This window comes from Mustela nivalis, assembly GCF_964662115.1.
Source record: "Mustela nivalis genome assembly, chromosome: 1".
Taxonomy (NCBI): domain Eukaryota; kingdom Metazoa; phylum Chordata; class Mammalia; order Carnivora; family Mustelidae; genus Mustela; species Mustela nivalis.
The window spans coordinates 130,210,596-130,232,714 of record NC_139020.1 but is presented as its reverse complement, the minus strand read 5'-3'; the positions used below and the strand labels follow the sequence as shown (position 1 = coordinate 130,232,714).

Below are 22,119 nucleotides of genomic sequence, written 5' to 3'. Positions count from 1 at the left end.
TCATGTCACCTCTTACTCCCTGCTTCATCTTTTTTCTTTTACGCCATTCTCCATTTTGGTGTTTCTGTCCCTGATCAAGTTGTGGATGACTAGAAATTGAATTATGAATTTAGGCTTGAAATTACTCAATTATTTGTTTATAGGTTTATTAATTGGCTGTTTCACAAAGTACTACATAGAGATAAAATGAGTGAAGTTTAAAAAACAATCCAGGTCTGGATTTTTATAACCTTTCTTACTGACTTGAGCCCTACTGCATTGATTACATCCCTTAAATGCACATTTTTCCCACTTCACCTTATTCTTAAGAATAAATTTTGGTCAGGTAAAGTACCTCAAATAATTTGATTTAAAATTTAAACATAAAAAGTAATGTGTGTGGCTTATTTTTTGTTGCTATTTATGGTCACTTGTGAACTCAACTCTTAGAATTTTGGTGGATCTTTATTTCCTGTTTAAACTTCTAATTTGTTCTGAAATTAATTAAGGTGACTTTTTAAAAAAATCTACCCATTGTCCCCCCAATTCAAAGAGAAATAAATGCGCTCTCCTCCATATAACATGTCTTTAATGTGGACTTTGCAGTTGGTAACCTGAATCTTTTGGGGGTTTTTTGTTTGTTTGTTTTAGTATATTTGGAATACTTTTGTGATCAGTAAGTATGTAGTAGAAAGTAAAAGTGTTAATCCAGTGCCACCTGGATTAGCTGTGAGATCTGGTTACATTTCTTAACACCTTGGCCTGTAAGATACGGTCAATAGCATATAAGTCATAGGGTTTTAAGACACAAATGACTGATATATATATATGTAAAGTGTTGTAAAACTGCTTGGAACATAGTGCTTACTATGTATATAAATGTTAGCTATAATTATATTTCACATTTCATCATTTTATGAACTTAAATTTATATTACCGTTTAGTTTTTATTTTTACTTTTTTTTATGTCTGTAAGGTAAAAGATTAAAGAATCAAGATATGATAGGGAACATTTTGAAAAAACATTCCAAACTAGAATCCCATTATTAAAATGTTTTTGTGCTTTTTGTTTTGTTTTGTTTTGTTTTGTTTTCTGGTTGAAAGAATAACTGGTACATAGATGAAAACACCCATATATCATATGGCTGGTTTACAGAAGATAGTATATTCTGTATAGCAGGACTGTGAGGTCCAGGTAGTATATCCATTTCCAGTTGAGAAGTGAAGGCCCAAGAAGATAGACAGCTTCTCCTAATTCTTGCTCTGGTAACTGGCAGAACCAGGATTCAGCTCAGGTCTTTCTGACTCCAGAGCCTACCTTATTTGTTTGCTTGGGTTTGTTTTGGTTTGCTTTGCTTTGTTTTCCCTCTTGTGTACACACTGCTTCCAAAGGTTTGAGAATTCCTTGAGATAAATTGCCTGTTGGGTAGTTTGCTTGAAAAAATTAATGTACAATTATGGAATCAAACACATTGATAGGTAATCTAACATTCTAGTATAATGACAGAATTTCTTGAGATCTGCATTATACAGTTTTAGTGTGAACTTAGGACACTTGTTGCATTTCGTTTTTAAGTATATATACACACAGAAGATAGGCTGAATATTGCTGAGGGATTAGAAATTGCAAAATAGATTCTTTCTTTGTAATGGTCACATTGTATGTTCTGATAAAGTCCTTTAGAATTTCAGAGTTTGTACATTAAATATGCACATACCCAGCCAGTATGATTATTTTTTTAAGTAATTTGAGAAAAAAAGCTAACAGTATTGATTACAAATAATTGTAAACAAATTAATGTATTAAGTTTTTAAAGTGAATTATAGTGGTTGAAGTTAATTCTGACTTTCACTTTTCCTTGGTTGAGGGAGGGATTCAGCATTTCTTAGAATGAAAGATCTGTAGCAAGGTCAAATTTTGGAAAGGTGGGAAACATCCCAGTTGTACCACTACTGACTATGTGACCTTGGTTGAATCATTAATATCCTTGTGCTCCAGTTTTTCCACCTTTGTAATAGGAATGATACTAGGATTACACTACCGTGCAGAGCTTTTGGTAAACTGTAGGCATTGAGGGTTGGTTGTTTTGTTTTGTATATTTGTGCTTTATAATATCTGTACTTTAAAAAAAAAAGTTCCTAATTCTGAACAGCTCTTTTACCTCCATAAGTTTGAGCTAAACTTAATGCTTGAATAGTAGTTTTACAAGATAAAGATGCAGGAGGATATTCAAAATAAAACTAAGGGTTACATATGACAGATATAACAATAATTTTAAATCTTTCATATTTGATTATTTCAGAGCAAGGATGGGAAAACTCCACTGCACATGACTGCCCTCCACGGTAGATTCTCCAGATCACAAACCATTATCCAGAGTGGTAAAAAGTATTTCTGTTTGTTTTTTTTCTTAAATGTAGTAAAAACATCCACAAAATGAATGGTATTGAGAAATTATTGTAGCTGTCTATATATTTTTAATATTTGATTTCAGATCTTATGAAAATCAAATAATAAAGAGTATAAAATGCCATATATATGTATCTTTCATAATTTGTTTTTCATTTATTTTTTGTTTCACCTGAATTAGAAGTACAGTTTCTCTAGCAGTTGGTATGGGCTTTTTTAAAGCATTGCTAAATAGAAAACTTTGCCTTTCCACCGCAGTTGGTATTTGTATTATACATTAACAAAATTCTGTTGCATTTATCTTTTTTCCCCTTTTGGGTATTCTGAACTATTTTTAGGACTTTACTTTCAGAACTTGTATTCTTTTGCATTTGAATTAGTACTAAGCAAGCTAAACCTTTAAATAAAAGTTCTTAGGTACATTACTCTAGTGTTTCCCAAGCCATATTCCAAGGAACTGTTTGTTAATAGTCCTCAAGATAATAGTTGTTACAGTTTTGCAAGGAAAAAGTAGTAGTTTTGTGATCAAATAATTCCTGAAGCATTGCCTGCAATTTTGATGATACTTGGCATGTGTGCATTAAAGCCCTGAAATCTTGCTCTAAAGAAATGTATTTAATTTTGTTTTAATATAGTGGTTTCCAAACTTATAGGACCCCAGAACCCTTTCATCATTTTAAAATATATTAAAAGCTGAGCACCTGGCTCAGTGGGTTAAAGCCTCTGCCTTCAGCTCAGGTCATGATCTCAGGGTCCTGAGATCAAGCCCTGCTTTGGGCTCTCTGCTTATCTGGGAGCCTGCTTCCCCCTCTCTGCCTGCCTCTCTGCCTCCTTGTGATCTCTCTCTCTCTCTCTTTCTCTCTCTGTGTGTCAAATAAATAAATAAAATCTTAACAAATAAAATATATTAAAAGCTTATGCTTAGTTCACAAAATTGTTTTAAATGTAAAATCTGTAACCTCAGTGCCTGGTCCATTATTGTCCTATGAGTGAAACCTAGTCAAATCACTATATCCATTAGTTTATGCCTGAATAGAGTTTTATGTTACTTTCTGTGTAATAAATTTGACTTGATCTTAATATAGTCCAGCATCTGATCGTACATTATTTATTGCAGGAGCTGTAATTGACTGTGAGGATAAGAATGGAAACACCCCTTTGCACATAGCAGCAAGGTACGGCCATGAGCTGCTAATCAACACTCTTATTACAAGTGGTGCTGACACTGCAAAGTAAGTACTTAACCACAGTGTTGATAGCTGTGCTGAAAGGGAAACACAGATGGAAGTGAATTGCAGTTTTCTAGAGATTTCAAGTAGAAGTATGGATTTCTGTACCCAATATGGTACTAATTGCTTGAGCTTTTAAGTTCTAGGATGTTGTGCTAGAATATTTAATGTGATTTCTTTGGTAAGCCAGCATAGTGCATTTTTTTTTACCCCAGTGAATTCTAGATTATGAATAATGCTCAGTTTTAGTCAGAGCTTTTCATTGTTGTGATCTATTTATTTTTAATCTAAAAGTAAATAAAAGACCTGAAAGTATTTATGTACTGAATGCTTTTCTTTTTCATTCAGATAATACTATCTGTAGATTTTTTGCCCCCTCCCCCCTCCACTTTGGTCAAAACAACACACTTTGTCTATTTTATATATTGAAGTTTCTCTTTAAAGGTTTTTTTTGGAAAGATGGATTCTCTTGCATGCTATGTAGAAGTAAACACCCTACTTAAATTGATGTTTATCATTCTTAGGTGTGTCTTTATATTTTTATTACATCTTATTACATTTATTACATATATTCATTAACATGTTTTAAACCTTCTTTTAAGCTTTCTGTAAATGTGATGGAACTCTACACATTTTTGCAGTCTCTTATTTAGCCATGTAGAAAATTTGGACTTCTTTCATAATCTCTACAAATAACCTATAGTCATCCATTTTATAAAATGTAATTATTATATAAAGATTTCATAGTTTTTTCATTCTACTTATTTGCAAATTTAAATTGCTTCCAATTTTACAAAAATTACTACAGTGAGCATTCTTGAACATTTTGTGTCGTGGTAATGATTCTCACTGGCAAAGCGGAAGGAATGAATTTCATACCCTAGGCAAATGTCCAGAGACAATTTTGGTTGTCATACTTTGGGAGGAGGGTGTTACTGGCATCTGGTTTGGATAGAGCTCTGGGGCACCTCTGAACATCCTGTATGCACAGGGAAGCTGCCCCTCCACAGCCCCCAACAAAGTTCATCATGGCAATAGTACTAAGGTTGAAAAATTCTACTTCTGGAGGAAAATTGCTGGATAAGAAATAAGCTATGCCCACCTTCAGCCTTTTGCCAAATTGCTATTTAAAATATTAAAGGTTTGGACTCATCTAATTATCTTTCCACTTTAACTAGTTTCTTTGTAATTTATTTAAATGATCGTGTTATTCTTGATTGTAATGAGGTTACTATCCTACTTATACGTCAGGCGTGGCATACATGGAATGTTCCCCCTCCATTTGGCAGCCTTAAGTGGTTTTTCAGATTGCTGCAGAAAACTTCTTTCTTCTGGTAAGTGGAACCATTGAAGACTGAGTCTTTTTTTTTTTTCCCCCCCAAAGCCCTTCATATTTCAATACAGTCTCTTTATCCTGCTTTTCCAAAATTACTTGTAGATATGTACAAGTGTGAATCATTTATTAAACTCTCTTAGAAGATGTTGGGTCTTTTGTAACTTTAAGATTCAGTTTTATCTTCAAATCTGGGAAAAGTTTTATTTTTCCAGGATTTCCTTCTGTTAGCTGGGGAATGGGATATGGAGTATTTCTAGAGTAGTTTCTATTCATTGAATGGTAGTTTTCTTGGATCATCTCCATATGTCTAGAAACAGAATATCATTTGCATGCTTCCTTTTTAGGAGCTGATAGCCATGCTATAGTATCTTCCAGGTTTGTGAAATTATTTATACCATATCTAATTACTGTCTTATAATACCATAATAATAGTCTGTTTGAAACAAAACAGGATCTATAGCTTTCTACAAATATTCTAAAACTGTGGTCCTTATTAAATGCATAGAATTACTGAGTATATATAATTCAGTTGATTTTAAATGATAATCTGTTTCTCAGTGTTAAAAAAGTTGAGCACATTTTACATATTAATACGATTGCTGAAAGAATTATGGGAAAGTTTTGGTGAAAATTAACATACTCTGTGAGACAGACACTTCTGAGTTTTTCTTAGTGATTTTTTTTTAAGTTTTTAAAAAACTCAAGTTTTTTTCTAAGTTTTAAAGTTTTTAAAAGTATGCCCACATACATAAAAACATAAAGTTTTTAAAAGTATGCTTTAAGTTTTTAAAAGTATGTGTATGCCCACAAGTATTCACAAACCCATTTGTCTATGAAAGAGAAGTCTAAAATTTCTCCTCAGTGTTAGTAATAATCCACAGGTAGCAAAGCATCTATGGCTTCTTTTAAAAACAGTTTTTTGTTTGTTTGTTTGTTTTTTAAGATTTTTATTTATTTGAGAGAGGAAGAGAGCACAAGTGGCAGAGGGAGAAACTGCTAAGTAGGGAGCCTGACACAGGTTCCATCCCAGGACCCCAAGATCATGACCTAAGCTGAAGGCAGATGCTTAACCAACTGAGCCACCTAGGTACCCCTAAAAACATAATTCACATAACATGCAATTCACCCATTTAAAGCATATAGTTCAGTGTCTGTTAGTATATTCAGAGGTATGTGTCCATCATTGCAGTTAGTTTTTTTTTTTTTTTTAAGATCTTACATATTTGAGAGAGAGAGAGCGTGCGTAGCATGGGGGCGGGGGGTTGGCAGAGGGACAAGCAGACTCCCTGCTCAGCGGGGAGCCACACACGGAGTTTGATCCTAGGACCCTGAGATCATGACCTGAGCCGAAGTCAGATGCTTAACCCAACTGAACCATCCATGCACCCCTATAGTCAGTTTTAGAACATTCTCATCTTCCTATTAGCAGTCAGTCCTCATTTCCTCCCTCACCTCTCTAAGCAGCCATTACTCTGCTTTCTGTCTCTAAATTTGCCTGTTCTGGACAGTTCATAGAAATGGAATCACCCAAGATGTGGTCTTTTCTTTCACTTAGCCAAGTGTTCTCAAGGATTATTCATATTATAACATGTATCAGTATTTCACTTCTTTTTATTGTTGAAAAATATTCCGTTATATCCTGTGGTTTTTAAACAAGTTCTCCAGCACTTATCCTGAAAGTAGTCTCAGTCCTTAGAGGCAGTTTTTTTGGGTAATATTATATATTATTATCTACTTTCAATAATTTTGTGCCTATTTGTAATTTAGTTTTGTTTGAGATTGGGGGTCATATGATACATGACATTTCTTGACATAGTACTTTAATATGAAATAACTTATCTATGATACTATGTAAGATGTATTCATTCTTACAGGATTTGATATAGATACCCCAGATGATTTTGGCAGGACCTGTCTACACGCAGCTGCAGCTGGAGGGTATGTTAACAAAATTTTTACTTTTTTAAGAAGAAGGTAGCTGGTCATGTCAGTTTTTCTCTTATCTTTGTTTCTCTTTAATAGTTATGGGCTGTGTCAAAATGGAAAACAAACCATAAAAGGAATGGTTTGGGAGAAGAAAGTCCAGAGTAGTAGAAATTACTTTTTCTAAATCCTCTTCCATCTAAGTCCTAAATTATGAGTAGGAAGAGAGTTGGAACAAAACTGTAAAAGGATACAGTAATGTGGGGGAGGTGGAGCAAAACTGTAAAAGGAAGTATTGCTTTTTGTGAGAGAAAATTATTTGTGGGTAAATGAAAGGAATAGAGAGCAATGAAACATTAGAGATGTTCTGAGTAATACTAAAAGCTGTGTAGGGTTTTTTTAATCATAATTTTAGGAGAAAAAAATGTCTGTGGCTTGTTTATGTCTTTCCTCTACCCTAATAGGAAAAAGACAATTTTTGAGATTAAAAAATTTTTGACAGGGCGCCTGGGTGGCTCAGCGGGTTGAGCCGCTGCCGTCGGCTCGGGTCATGATCTCAAGGTCCTGGGATCGAGTCCCGCATCGGGCTCTCTGCTCAGCATGGAGCCTGCTTCCTCCTCTCTCTGCTTGCCTCTCTGCCTACTTGTGATCTCTGTCAAGTAAATAAATAAAATCTTTAAAAAAATAAAAAATAAAAAATTTTTGACAAAGTTTTAAATATTGTTGCTAGGGGTAACTAGGCTCTTGGTTTGAATGAACAACAACCTTCAATTAAAACTCATCATCTTTGAAGCATGCTCTAATCTATTGTTTCTGATCAGTTAGATCCTAAATCTGCAGTAAGACATTTAATTCATGGTGACTTATCAAAAACATTATTTACAAGAATTTTATTACTAATAATCATTCTTTAAAAGTTCCCAGAGGTTTCAGAGGACAAGTATACTGAACCAAGACTACTACTAGGCCAGTCACAGATGCAAAGATGGATTGTGAACATATGACTGGGTCCTCTTGTTCTTCCAAGGTCACCAAAGGACTTTCCAGTTAAAACCTAGCTTCCATATTACTGGCCTCCAAAGGGAGGGACAAAAGACAACACGACTGTCTGATTAGGTGCTAATCTCAGTTTCTAGTGTAACATAGTAATGATGTTCAGGGTTTTGAAAGTTAAACTACAGAAAGACCCATGCATGTACCATATGCTCCTACAATTTTAATTAAAGATACATTTAAGCAATTATAATATAGGAGAAGATAAGGGAAAACAAATTGGAGCATTTTCAGGTTTGATTTTTTTTTAACCCATTTTCTTTTAATTTAGTATTAAAAACCATTTAAATTTAAACCATTCTGTTAAAAGCATGTTTTTTGAAGTTTGTTTTAAAGGTTCCTAAAAACTCTCAGGAAGTTTTTAAGATTTTATTTAGATAGAGTGTGAGGTGCCAGGGGTGCCAAGGAGTGGGAAGGCAGAAGAAAAAGCAGACTCCCCACTGAGCAGGGAGTCCAAGGACTCGGGCTGCATCCCAGGACCAATGAGCTCATGACCTGAACCTAAGGCAGCCACTTAACCAACTCTCAGGAACTTAAATGTGAGCTTTCTTTTAAACAGTGACAACATGACTCACTGTTATTTCCTATCAACATGCCAATATGTATATATATATAACTTCTTAAAATTCTAGATACAATGAATTTTAATGTTTTATTTTATTTTATTTTTTAATGTTTTATATTTTATTAAATATATATTGTGTCATTTTTTTCACTTTGTCTTCATTTGAAAACATGTTTTGGTACTTAAACTACCAATTTTGTTATGAAATTACTGACAGTTAAGTCTTCTAACTGTATTTTCCCTAATAGGAATTTGGAGTGCCTAAACCTTCTGCTGAATACTGGTGCAGACTTCAACAAAAAGGACAAATTTGGGAGGTAGGCTGTGATGACATTCCTCTATAGAACCTAATTAATGTTTACTAAATGACTTGCGTGACCTTCTGTCTTCTGAGAATTAACAGTTGAGCATCTTTTGCATTGTGATCATGATTCACTGAGAGGCCCGAATAAGTCAGTAGCTTTGAAATAATTCATTTTTACCCACAGTCTTCTTCCACTTGGCCCCCTGCCACAGCCCCAGGCTGTCAGCCACAGCTTTACCTTATAAGCACCTCTGAATCTCTCGATATCATTCTTCCTCCTCTCATAATTATACTTAGAAATGTAAAACCCCATGGTGCCTGTGTTCCTTCAAGAAATTCACAAGACCTAGAACTTAGTAGTACAATTCTCCTTACCCCTAAGTCATTTCATTGTCAGAGACTTTGGTGCCCATATTTGGTTACAGACCACTAGAAACCGGAATGAAATAGGTAATAAATATATATGAAACTTTTGTTCTCCCCTCATATAACTCCCCACATTACCTATACACATAATAGCACATCCTTCATATGACTGGTAGGAAAATAACTGAAGTAACAGAACCCCTTTGTAGTCTTTTAGCCAGTCCTCATTCTTACTGTGACTAGCACTGATGGTAACAGTACTTAAAGTCACCAGTATCTACTAAGTTACTTAGAGTAGGAGTTGACCTAGCATGTGCTAAAACCATCCAGGAAAGGATTGAAGGCGGTTTGAATTGGTTAAAAAAAAGAGGTGGCAGGTAGTGTGAGCAAAATTGTGGGTCATGAGTTTGAGAATTATATCAAAGCGTATGACTAGAAAGGGTGTGTGTGCCAGAAGGAAATGTGTGGATGTACATTCAGTGCATGGCATGGGGTCAGTGCAGAAGTAAATAATAATGTATGGTAGGGAATCAGAAATGCATATTTTAAAAAAAAAAACTGTTTGACCCCATAATTACTTTGAGGAATAGACAGCTTCATAAGCCTAACTAATAAAAGGAACTAATGACCTATGAAACCAAAATCATTTTGTTTGGCTTTGCAATGCAATATTTTTACAGTAAATTGACTTTTACAATTCTACTTTAATCCATCTTACATTAGTTAATTTGTAGCACTTGAAGCATTTTTTTATTACAAATGGCAGCAAGGGCTACTGAAGCATATTCTGAGTTTAGAACCTTAGAAGTAATTCAGAGTTAATTGTATTTCTTAATTAAGAGGGAAACAAACCATAAGAGACTCTTTTAATCTCATAAAACAAACTGAAGGTTGCTGGGGGTTGGGGGAGGTAGGGATAGAGTGGCTGGGTTATGGACATTGGGGAGGGTATGTGCTATGGTGAATGCTGTGAAATGTGTAAGACTGATGATTCACAGACCTGTACCTCTGAAACAATACATTATACGTTAATAAAAATAATTTTAAAAATAAATAAATAAAAATAAAGGGGGGAGCCACCAAGACCGAAAAAAAAAAGGCTATTACTATACTATGTTGTTATCCAATAAAGTAAAATAATGTTTTACTACTGTTTAGTAGTACTGTTTTACTACTGTTTACCTTCATTTTTTGTTTTTTTCTTCTGTCCTTTTTTTTTTTTTTTTAAATGAAAAGTAATGGAATCATTATAGAGTTGCAATTCAAAGACAGGGAATTTTAGTAACATTCTGTTGCATTTCAGTAACTGGGAGGAAACCGGCTACAAATACTCAGTCTTAAGAAATTAAAAACCGTACTCTAACTGTTCTGAATAAAAAAGAGTCTTCAAAACTATGCAGTTCTTGCTTGAGAAACCTGATACTACTGTACAGCTTTACTGTATGGTTGGTAGAGTAGGGCATTCTATTTAATGCTTCTATATTTCTCTTATTCTTTATTCCTCCTGAGACATGAACAACAGCTTCTACTCCTGTACTATGAAACATTTTTGTTAGTATAAGGGAAATTTTGTTAAAATGAAAGTGTTCAAAAGTTTCTGAGCAGAATATGAAGGTGTCTGTAATTCACTCAAAAGACTAGAATCGTTACTGTGGGGACCATGAAATAATTTTACTGTGTTTCTGTCGTAATTTCCTATTCTTAGAGGTTCTTTGCTACCTTACTTTCTCATACTAGCTTCTTTTGTCCTGACCTCCAAAAGACTTAGTATATGGTAGAAATCAATCTCAGACTCACTATAAATTCAGCATTTGTAACTGGGTCAAGTAAGAGTCAGCTGTGCACTTATTTACTGGTATATGTCCCTGGCTTTTATTTTTCTTATATTAACTTGGGCACAAAAGATCTCCGCTGCACTATGCTGCTGCCAACTGCAATTACCAGTGCCTGTTTGCTCTTGTGGGATCAGGAGCAAGTGTGAATGACCTTGATGAAAGAGGATGCACACCCCTGCACTATGCAGCCACGTCAGACACAGATGGCAAGTAAGTATCATGTGGTGAGAATGAAGGATTATTTCTGTAAACAAACATTTTCCATGTGGATGGCTGTTTTTATTGCAAGTTCATATTTTTATACTTTTTGTGGTATTTTCTTGAGTCTCTTGTGTGGAAATAAATTGGTTTCATAATTATTCCTGAATCATAGTTTATTACCTGTTTCTACTCAGCAACCTGCTTTATTGACTGATCTGGTAGAAGAAAGATAAAGGCCTCTTCTTGTCCTCCCTGCCAAAGCACATCTTAATATCATCTCCATGTTTTTTCCCTCTGACTTCTCAGAGGCAGCAGTTTTGAGTTTATCATAGGGAAAGGGACAGAGAAGAGATGTGGACAATGCCAGCGGAAGATGGGGCAGAGATTGGAACACCAGTATCAGTCAGAGGTAGAGAGTTTGTATTTGTAAGAAATCCTTAGAAATGGGTATCTATCCAAAAAGGGAGTAGCCAGTATGGCAAAATCTGGCACTTGTTGGTTCTAAATATTGCTTAAATAAGTAAATGAGATAATGAAATAACCAAATATTGGCCAAGAATGCCTGAATAACCAAAGAACAAGAGATGTGTAAATTATTTTTTATAATTAATATTCACCTAAAGCTGATCAGAACCGTTCATAGTACCTTAATATATATTGCCTTCTTGGAAGAAAATAAATTCATTGGAGAGAGAGGATCTTCAGTTTGTGGTATTCACAATTGTGTGTGGATCAATTAAGAGTAAAAATACCCAAAGGGAAAAACAAAGAGTGATTTGTAAGGGGGATTTTATAAAATATACTTCAAGGAAGTTTTAATTAACATAGAACTATTTCTGTGGTTTTTAATATTTGCTTTTTACCCTTAAAATAAAAAGCATAACTTGAAGGTATTATTCACAAATGTTTATTATAAATTCTGTAACTAATATCAAAGCCATTTCTATCAGTAGCACTTTGTTATCTTGGATTCGAAGCTGAAGCTCTGTAATCTCAAAAGCACTAGTAAAATCTTACTTTTGTTTACAAGAATGTAAATAATTTGTATAATTTCACGTAAACCTAGAGTAGTTAGGTGTAGATAGATTTTGGAAGAAGTTAAATTACTTGAAGTATGTTTTTATAGATAGTAGCTCTTTAAAGAAAATCTGTGGTAAAGACTTTGTAAATAAGAAAATATTTTGGTGGGGCACTTGGGTGGCACAGTCAATTAAGCATTGGCCTTTGGCTCAAGTCATGATCCCAGAGTCCTGGGATCAAGCTCTGCATTGCATCAGGCTCCCTTCTCTGCCTGCCACTCCCTCTGCCTGTGTGCTCTCTCTCTCTCTCTCTCTCTCTGCCCCACCCCCCTGTGTCAAATAAATAAGTAAAATCTTACTTTAAAAAAATGTTGGTAAACTTGGGTAAGTAGATCATCCTCTGATGTATAAATTCTGTAACTTCAGGGTTTAATTTCTAGATTTTCTTAAAATAGATTATACCTAAAATGAGCATATCACCACCAATGATCCTTTACCACTGTTCCCACACACTAGTTATTAGGTGTCACTCAATGGGATGTACATAAATTCCACTGAGATGTCTCTCTCTCTCTCTCTCTCTCTCTCTCTCACACACACACACGTAGAGATTACCCAAGGTCCTCTTGCCCTTAGACAGTTACCTTAAACCTGAATTCTTATTCAGAAACCAAGAGAATAACAATGTTCAACCCATACTGTTTGGGATTTGTAGTTTTGTTTTAAACCAATCTACTTTTTTTTGTAGAAGTGTATCAGTACTAAAGTGATATAAATCAGTTCTTTCACCTAATATAAACTGTCTTGAGCAACAGCCTAGTGATACTTACTACTTAAACATTTAATTCTCAGTATCTACACAAAGCAGCCTAATGTGCTAGAAAGAACATGAACTTTGGGATCCAAAAGACCCAGTTTAAATCTTGGGGTTTCTATATTATACCCCTTTGAGCCTGAGCAGGTAATTGCCAAGCAAAATCTTTATCTGTAAAATTGAAAAGAAACTTACTTAGAATTGTGGGGAAAACTGAGATTATGTATATAAAATCATCTAGCACTGTTTTTTTGTTTTTTGTTTTTTGGGTTTTTTTTTTTCTTTAGATTTACTTGAGAGAATGGGGGAGGGACAAAGGGAGATAATCTTCAAGCAGATTCCCCACTGAACATGGAGTCCAACACAGGGCTGAATCTCATGATGAGATCATGACCGGAGTCTAAACCAGGAGTTGGTCTCTTAACTGACTGAGCCACCCAGGTGCCCCTCTCACACTATTTCTTAGAGCCTCTGTTTCTTTAAAGTATCAGAATCCCAGAGGTCCTGTCTAATGCCATCATTTATTATCTCAGTGATTTGGTCTTGAGGACTTTCTGGAAGCTATAAGCTACAGTAACCATTTTAGGATACCAGAGGCATCCTTTCAATAAATGATTGTTTTGGAGACTCAATTAGTAGCACTGTAACATTGATAAAATATTGGGGCACCTGGGTGGCTCAGTGGTTAAGCATCTAACTCTTGATTTCAGTTCAGGTCATGTTCTCAGGGTTGTGATACCCAAACTTTGTGTGGGGCTTCAGGCTGGGCATGGAGCCCGCTTAAGATAGTCTCTCCTGTCCCTCTGCCCTCTCCCCGTCCCAAAAAACCCAAAAACAGAAATGTTGTCTTATTTTTCTAAATCAAATGTTGTCTTATTTTTCCCAGGTATATAAACTGGGAATAAAAGAATAAAAGAATTTTATTTTTATTTTTTTATTTCTCATAAAATAATCTGGAACGATTAATTCATACTTACAAGTGTGAAATATTTTCTTAAAAAGGACACAAAATCCCCATAACCTCAAATTACTACTATTCAGTAATGTGTATTTGTGGGTTTTTTTTTTTATAATCCTTTGCTAATCCCCTGTCAGCATCCCCAGGGAAGGTTGTTTATATCTTGATTTTCTGGCTTTGATAAAATCAGTGTGTTAACTTACAATCAGGAAAAAAGAATACACTCTCTCCCCTCCATCTTATTTGCAAATTAGATGTGAGGTCCACATATTCAAGACCAAGGAATTTTGTGGTTCAGTATTTTATAAGCACCCAGGTTAAAGTGCCACTCTAACTCATTAACCCCTGTGCTGAAGTATTTGGTAGCATGAAGAGGACACTGGATGAAGAGAAGACCTGAGGTCTGGTCCTTGCTTTGCTGTATGCTAGCCAAAAGATCTTGAATATGATTTGATTTTCCTGAGTGTCAGTAATTTTTTCCATTTGTTGAAGATAATGCTTTATCTCACAAAGTAGTTAATGAAAGTTGATACTGCTTAGCAAAATGTAAAAGGCAGGCCAGTAGAAGGAATTTTATTTCAAAGTAACTTAGTCATTGTTTTGTTATAGGAAACCAATTATATGAATAATATGAATGTAAAAAAAAATCATATGATTTGATAAGAATTAATGTATAACAAATTATTTGAAGCCATTTAATGCTGTATCCATGGACCAGTCATTGTAAATGTATTGAGATGTGCTCTCTTACTTTAGAACGTAAACACAAACTTACCTACTTGTTTTGCTTTCCTTAAATAAATTTTTTTTTTCAGTACTCCTGTATCAGGAAGTTATCTTAAAATAGTTTTTCCACTGATAGAATCTGCTTTGTACTCAGGTCTCAGTTGGAGAACTATTTCTGTTTCATCTCTCTCATCTAGAGAATTTGATTAAAGATAAAAAGATATGCCCTTGGGTGAAATGTTTGTGCCTACAAAGCAATAGGACTGTCCTCCAGGCTGCAGGTCTTTTATCCATTCCAGTGAGCACTGACCTCTGACTTGGTCACCTAGGAAAGAAAACTAGACACAGTTTATACACTGTCTGGAACACTTTCTGCAGAACCCTCGAAGCTAGTTTATGAACACCAAAAAACACCAATCTTGTTACTTTAGATTCAGATTTGGGTTTTTTTGATCATGATGATACCCAGTTCACCATATTTGACTAATAATTTTAACTATACATAAATGTTAAAATTCCACTTGAATGGATAGACATTTGCTACTATTGAGGATAGTAAATATAGAGTCTGCAAGTAATTACTAAGAGATCTAAAGGATTTTAAGCAATTCAGCATTAAAGAAATGTGTTGGCACTGAAAAGAAAGGCCCTTATAGGTAGATAGATGATTGATGCATAGATAACATATATGATAGTTCTGTATATGTGTAATACATATATGTGTAATACATAATGATAGTTATGTATATGTGTAATACATTCTATATATATCTATATATGATATAGTTACTAAAAGATCAGTTATATTGCTTTGGAGTTCTTTTTTGTTTGTTTTTATATAATTTAAGTATGCTTTTAGAAACTTGAAATTTTTTACACTTTTTTTTTTTAATTCTAGTATAGTTAATCATACAGTGTGATATTAGTTTAGGTATACAATATAGTGATTCAGCAATTCCATACATCACCCAGTGCTCATCTTAGCAAGTGCACTCCTTAAGGAAACTTGAATTTTTAACAAGTAATAAATTTTCCCTCGGTAGTTGAATTAATATTTAGTTAGACATACTATAATATTAGACAAATTATCAACAAATAATTATGGATGTGAAATTCGAGCATAAATGGAGTTTAGCATTCTTAGTTGGATTTCTGCTCCCCACCCCATCTATAAAAGGAACAGAGGCCATTTTACCACAAAGGTGAAATGATTTGATTTGCTCAAGATCATTGGTAAGAGACTAGTTCTATATACAATCTTCTAATTTCTAATTCAGTGCTCCTTTTTTGCTACATTAACAATAAAATGTACTAAAATTATAACAGATTGTGAATTGTACCTTTTAAAATTATTTTTCTAATGCTTTGATAGCACAGGAATCAGATAAATCTGCCATGGGAGAATCTTTCTTGTTACCTATATATGACTTTACACCATTTACAGTCTTCTTAGTCCTCTGATTCAAGATCATTGAATTCTGACCTTGTTATCCTGAGATTTTTTTTATATCCTTTCTTCAGCTTCCTAATGAGATACTACACCCACTATGTGTTCCAGATACGTCAACAGTAATATTGCCAACATTGGATGCTCACCACCACTAAGTTTAATCCTGTCAGATATTGTTTGAGTGGAATAGGTGGTGCCATACATAGTGACTGTGTAAAAGACAGCCAGCCCTCAGGTATACTGAGCTTGTTGACAGAATTTGGAGATACTCATTTTGAATGAAGGATATTCTCTAATGAACATTTCGTTTGTATTCTTAGGATAGTTATAGTCAATGTCATTTAAATGACATTTATATAGTGTAGATGTATTTGTAATTTTTACTTTTCTCAAGAAAAAGAAAAAATTGCAAGAAATTATAAGAAAAATTGTCAGTTTTTAGTTTCAGATTGTCTTTATCATTGGTTAAAATGCAAAATTTAGAATTTTGAACATTACTATATATAGGTGCCTGGAATACTTATTGCGAAATGATGCAAATCCAGGGATCCGTGACAAGCAAGGATACAATGCAGTTCATTATTCAGCTGCTTATGGTCACCGTCTTTGTCTTCAGCTGGTAAGATTTGTGAATTGTTGTGGAAAGACTAATGTGATTTATATTCTAATAACATAATGAGAATGAGAATAAATGAACCAAACAAACTCTCTTTTTAATATTTTTAGATCCATTATATACCTCTAAAATTCATACTTGCTTGCCTCAGTAAGATATCTCTCATTCCCTTTGCCTTTCAAAAAGAAGAGAACGGAGAAAATTAGATCTCTGGAAAGGGCTTCTTGTGTCCTTCCCTTACTACCCTGTGTTGATGTAGCATTTCTTTTCCCTTTTCCTTTAAATAAATGTTTTCCAGAAATTTCTAAAGAACTGTAACTATGTGTTGTGTGAGAAATGTCCCTGTAAGAGGAGGGTTTTTTCCCATATAAATTATTTAGAGATTTCTGAAAGGCCCATTCTTTTTACAGTCCCTCCTGATAGGGGAGACAGTACATCTGCAAAGGAGCTTTTTATTTCAACTGTGATCTCATTCTTGAATATACATGCCATTCACCATACTTTGCCAAACCAAAGAGAAAGCAAGAGACAATTTAAAAGATTATCAAGTGTGTAACAGATACTTCAAGTTAAAAGTTTCTTTATTTAGACTTACTTATAAATTATATTAAACTTTGCTTCTCTTCAACAGAGAGTGGATATTAAAGATAGAAAAAGGTTGACCTGTTTAATGCAGTACTTAAAACCCTGCTATCAGAAATAACAAATATTTCCTTGGGTTATTATGGTATCTTGTACACTAAAGTCTTAGACCCATGAATAGAGATAGGTGGTATATTATACTGCATACTTATTTATTTAAAAAATTTAATTTTGGGGGCGCCTGGGTGGCTCAGTGGGTTAAGCTGCTGCCTTCGGTTCGGGTCATGATCTCAGGGTCCTGGGATCGAGTTCCGCATCGGGCTCTCTGCTCAGCAGGGAGCCTGCTTCCCTCTCTCTCTCTCTGCCTGCCTCTCTGTCTACTTGTGATCTCTCTCTGTCAAATAAATAAATAAAATCTTTAAAAAAAAAAAAAAAGATTTAATTTGTTTGAGGCAAAGGGAACACAAGCTCAGAATAGAATTTAACAAAGCTTTGTGTAAATAGAGACCTGTAACATAGCTCTAATATATATGAATATTTTCTAAGCTAAATATTCTTATTTTGAATTTTATTTCAGATTGCAAGTGAAACTCCTTTAGATGTTGTAAGTAATCCGCCCCCCATTTGGAGTGTTGTAATTAATTTATTTGCTCTCACTAGAGCTGAAGCCCATTCTACACATTCCTGGGAACAAAAAGACAAGTACATTTAGGGTATGGGGCTGGGGCAGGTGGCTCTTACTTGGTGGTGAGTAAATAGCATTTCCCTCAAGCTAGTATATAGCCCTACCTCAGAGCTCTTATTCTGTGGTCCTCACCACCCTTTTATGATGATCTATTGTATAAGCTTGCTGAGTGGAATCTTCACAGTATAATGGTCTGAGATTTTAAAATTCATATTTAAGTATCAATTTTTACTCTAAAATGTATTTAAACTTGAGGAAGGAGGCAGGAATAACTGCTGCAATATATCTAAAAGTACCATTTCTGACATTTCAAATACTTTTTCTTTCAGTTAATGGAAACCTCTGGGACAGACATGCTGAATGATTCAGACAACAGAGCAACAATAAGCCCTTTACATTTGGCCGTGAGTACTGCCTTTACAGCCAACTTGATGCCTGGTTTATTGAAAATATCTCCCATCTGGTTGTTTGACTCAAACTAGTACTTTTGGGCCATGTATGATGATCATGAAATTAAATCTTCAACAGCTTTTTAAAGTCAGAGGCTTCTTGAGTGTACCTGTTATGATTTATTTAAAAAATAAACAGTGATCTACTCTAAGGGAGAGAATATACCTGTGATGTGAATTTTAAAATGCACTGCCCTAATGGAATGACTTCTAACTAGCTGAGCAGAACTGTATTTTCTGCTGCATTTCTACAACTTTTTTGATTTTGGAGCACTAAGTGTGTGTTCACTGGTCCTTCATTTGCTCATACCATAGAATTTGGCTCTATGATTTGTAATTTCTGTTTTAGCTTGAAATGCCTTTGATTTTTTTCTCATAATGTCAGTCACTAAGAGGAGAAGGTTAGTGAAGTAAAACAGTTCTTTAACTCAGATGTGGGAATAAATTACTTTAGGAAATTTCAAGCAAGGGCCAATCTTGTTCGTTTTGTGCTGAAAGAAGAATCTGTTTTTGAAACAGAATGTTAACAGTTGTTTGGGGTGAGATGAAGATTGAGAATCAGGAGACTTGGATATAGTCACTAGCTATTTGGGAGATTGCTGGATTTACATGTAGGTAAAGTGTTTATAAGGGTTTATACCTATGCTAATGAGGATCACTACAAGTTCACTGATCCCTTTGTTTTCTTCTCACGTATGCTGGGTTTTTTTTTTTTTTATAAGATTCTCCTGCATATTTTCTAACACCAGTACATCTGCATTGAATTTTCTACCCCTTTCTCCCTGCTTAGTACTTCCTACCATTTTCTGAATGACTAAGGAGGTATGCTGCAGTGTCTTGCTTCCTTGCCCTTTGGGTCTTTAGAAATACTGTCTGCTCTCCCAGACTTGCAGAGTAAATAAGTCATCCCGAAGGGCAAAGCCAGCATGGAGAAGATAGCTATTTTACTGTTGATGGCAAGAAATGAAGTCTGAGCAGATGACTAGGCAGTTCTTACATCATCATCATCATTCTTAAACTAGCACTGCCATTTCCTAAGCACTTACTAGGTGCCAGACTAATCACTTTGCCAAGTTTTTGAATATGTTATCTGAAACTTTTTCTTTTTTTAACTAGTTTTTGTTTACTTCATGGCTGTTATGTGTAGTAGTGTTATATATGAACATGGCTATTTGTGCTGAGTAGTGTTTTTAAGCTGAAATGGAAACAATTTTTTTTTTTTTTAAAGATTTTATTTATTTATTTGACAGAGAGAAATCACAAGTAGGCAGAGAGGCAGGCAGAGAGAGAGAGAGGGAAGCAGGCTCCCTGCTGAGCAGAGAGCCTGATGCGGGACTCGATCCCAGGACCCTGAGATCATGACCTGAGCCGAAGGCAGCGGCTTAACCCACTGAGCCACCCAGGCGCCCCGGAAACAATTTTTAATTTAGTAATGAGACTCAGTGAACTGTGATGATACCACCACTTTTCACATTTTGTATCTGTTCCCAGGAGGTTTTCAGAAATTAACTTGAAGTGATTTTTTTTCCCTTCCAAACTTTCCCAATCCAGGACACCTTGATGCTGTGAAAACACACTAGCTTGAGGTCTTGGTTCTTGTCTTTGCATATAGTACCTGTTCAGATTCCTTGTTTCCATCTTATACAGGGACATCTTGAGGGGAACGCCCCTCTGGCAAATCATCATGGCTTCTTGTCATCCTTATTTGTCTCTTGTTGTTGTATACTGTCTTCTGCATATATGGTATTTCTCAAAAGTTCTTTCTGCTAGTAGCAAGTTTCATTGACCCAGTATTGAAGAACAAGATTAAATATGATCCTAGGGCAGTAGAGTTCCTAAAGTAGAGTTATTTAAATCTTTGAGGTGGTTGAGAATCTCTGTAGGTAGTCAGAAACAGCAAAGAGATCAGTAAGGCCCAGAGCAACTATACGTCTTCCTGGTACTTTCTGACATTTTCTGTAAGAAATAACTTTGCAGTCCTTTGTTGCTGTTTGGAGCTTTCTTCTAGCTATATATCTTTTTTCAGATTTAGTTCAAGTATGGTAGAATTTTACATATTTCAATTTCCAGTGAAACATTCACATGTGATTAACAAACTACTAAGCTTTAGTTCTGAATGGCATTAGCACTGGCAATGAAAGTCCTTTAGCTACAAAATGGTAATACGAGTGAACTAAAGAAAACATTGTTTGCGTGCCACAACTAGGTCTTGTTAATTGCTTTATGTCTTGCTCAGCATCTAGCCCAATGAAAGTAATAGATGTTCAGTTGACATGTTGGTTTTGATATGAATTACATGGAAAGCCTCTTCATCAGACTGTGGTAAAGAAAGGGACTTCAGTCTGACAAACCTTTACATTTTTATCCTCTAATTATATAGCTAGTACCTGGCACATGGCAGTTATTCAAGCGGGGCTCAGTGTTAAGTATTTTTGCACTAAAAGAAGTGTTTGTTTTTCATATACAGCATGTTATGAAGTGTGAGGATAGTCATTTCAGTTTAAGAAATCAGAATACTCGAATACTAATTAACTTCAGTTGCTGGCTATCTCTATAATTTAAATATAGTAAAATTTTATCAGAGTTAAGTGGAGCACTAAACTGTGATTAATAGCATAGGCTTTGCAATCATGGACTTAGAATGAAAGGTTTAACTGAATCTGTATTATACACTCATTGAATGCCAGGAACCAGACCATTGTATGTTAGTGATAAAATCACCTGTCATTTGAACATTTATTCTCTGCTTAATACCCATTCTCTAACACTGTAGTTTACTATTTGGTTATTAGAAAAATTTATACTTAACTTTTCTCAACTCTCAGTATGTACGTTTTAGATTATCTCAGGTGTAATAATGTGAAAACAAGTTTGCTTGTTACTTTGTTTTCTAAGGTATCTGAGAAGTCGAAGTATATTTTTTTAATTTATATTTTTTTATTTATTCCTAGGCCTATCATGGTCACCATCAAGCACTAGAAGTGTTGGTACAGTCTTTATTAGATCTTGATGTGAGAAATAGTAGTGGAAGAACACCCTTAGATCTTGCAGCATTTAAGGGCCATGTTGAATGTGTGGATGTACTCATTAATCAGGGAGCCTCAATTTTAGTAAAAGATTATATTTTGAAGAGAACACCTATACATGCTGCAGGTATGTTAAAAATTATGCATGATTTTAGTTACCACTTTGTGTCTAATACTCTTTTTAAATTTTTTGTGTGTTATACTACTGGTAATTATTTTAATAACGTTGACTTTAAACAGTTGAATGAGGAATGTGCCTGGTTAAGCATCTGACTCTTGACTTTGGCTCAGGTCATAATCTCAGAATCCTGGGATCAAGCCGTATGTCGGGCTCTGCTCTGCATGGACTCTGCTTGTCCTTCTTCCTCTGCTCCTCCCTCCTCTTGTGCACATGCACTCGCCTGCTCTCTCAAATAAATAAATAAAATCTTAAAAAAATAAAAGGTCAGGTGATTCTTTCAAGGAAAAGCCAGAAGCAAGATTATGATTGCTTTAAAACATTATCTACCTTAGAAATTGGATTTAGGGGCACCTGGGTGGCTCAGTGGGTTAAGCCTCTGCCTTGGGCTTAGGTCATGATCTCAGAGTCCTGG

General features: G+C 34.9%; 1 protein-coding gene across 15 annotated transcripts in view; it reads left to right on the top strand.

Moving 5' to 3' along the window:
* Positions 1-22,119, top strand: part of ANKRD28 (ankyrin repeat domain 28) — a 199,729-nt gene that overhangs the window by 156,058 nt on the left and 21,552 nt on the right. For all 15 annotated transcript variants that reach the window (XM_082684430.1, XM_082684421.1, XM_082684432.1 and 12 more), the window contains 10 exons: positions 2,283-2,361; positions 3,507-3,621; positions 4,870-4,952; positions 6,829-6,892; positions 8,744-8,812; positions 11,070-11,210; positions 16,676-16,787; positions 17,944-17,970; positions 18,381-18,455; positions 21,452-21,653. In XM_082684430.1, coding sequence (XP_082540556.1) covers positions 2,283-2,361; positions 3,507-3,621; positions 4,870-4,952; positions 6,829-6,892; positions 8,744-8,812; positions 11,070-11,210; positions 16,676-16,787; positions 17,944-17,970; positions 18,381-18,455; positions 21,452-21,653 — 967 coding nt within the window. The remainder of the gene's footprint in view (positions 1-2,282; positions 2,362-3,506; positions 3,622-4,869; positions 4,953-6,828; positions 6,893-8,743; positions 8,813-11,069; positions 11,211-16,675; positions 16,788-17,943; positions 17,971-18,380; positions 18,456-21,451; positions 21,654-22,119) is intronic.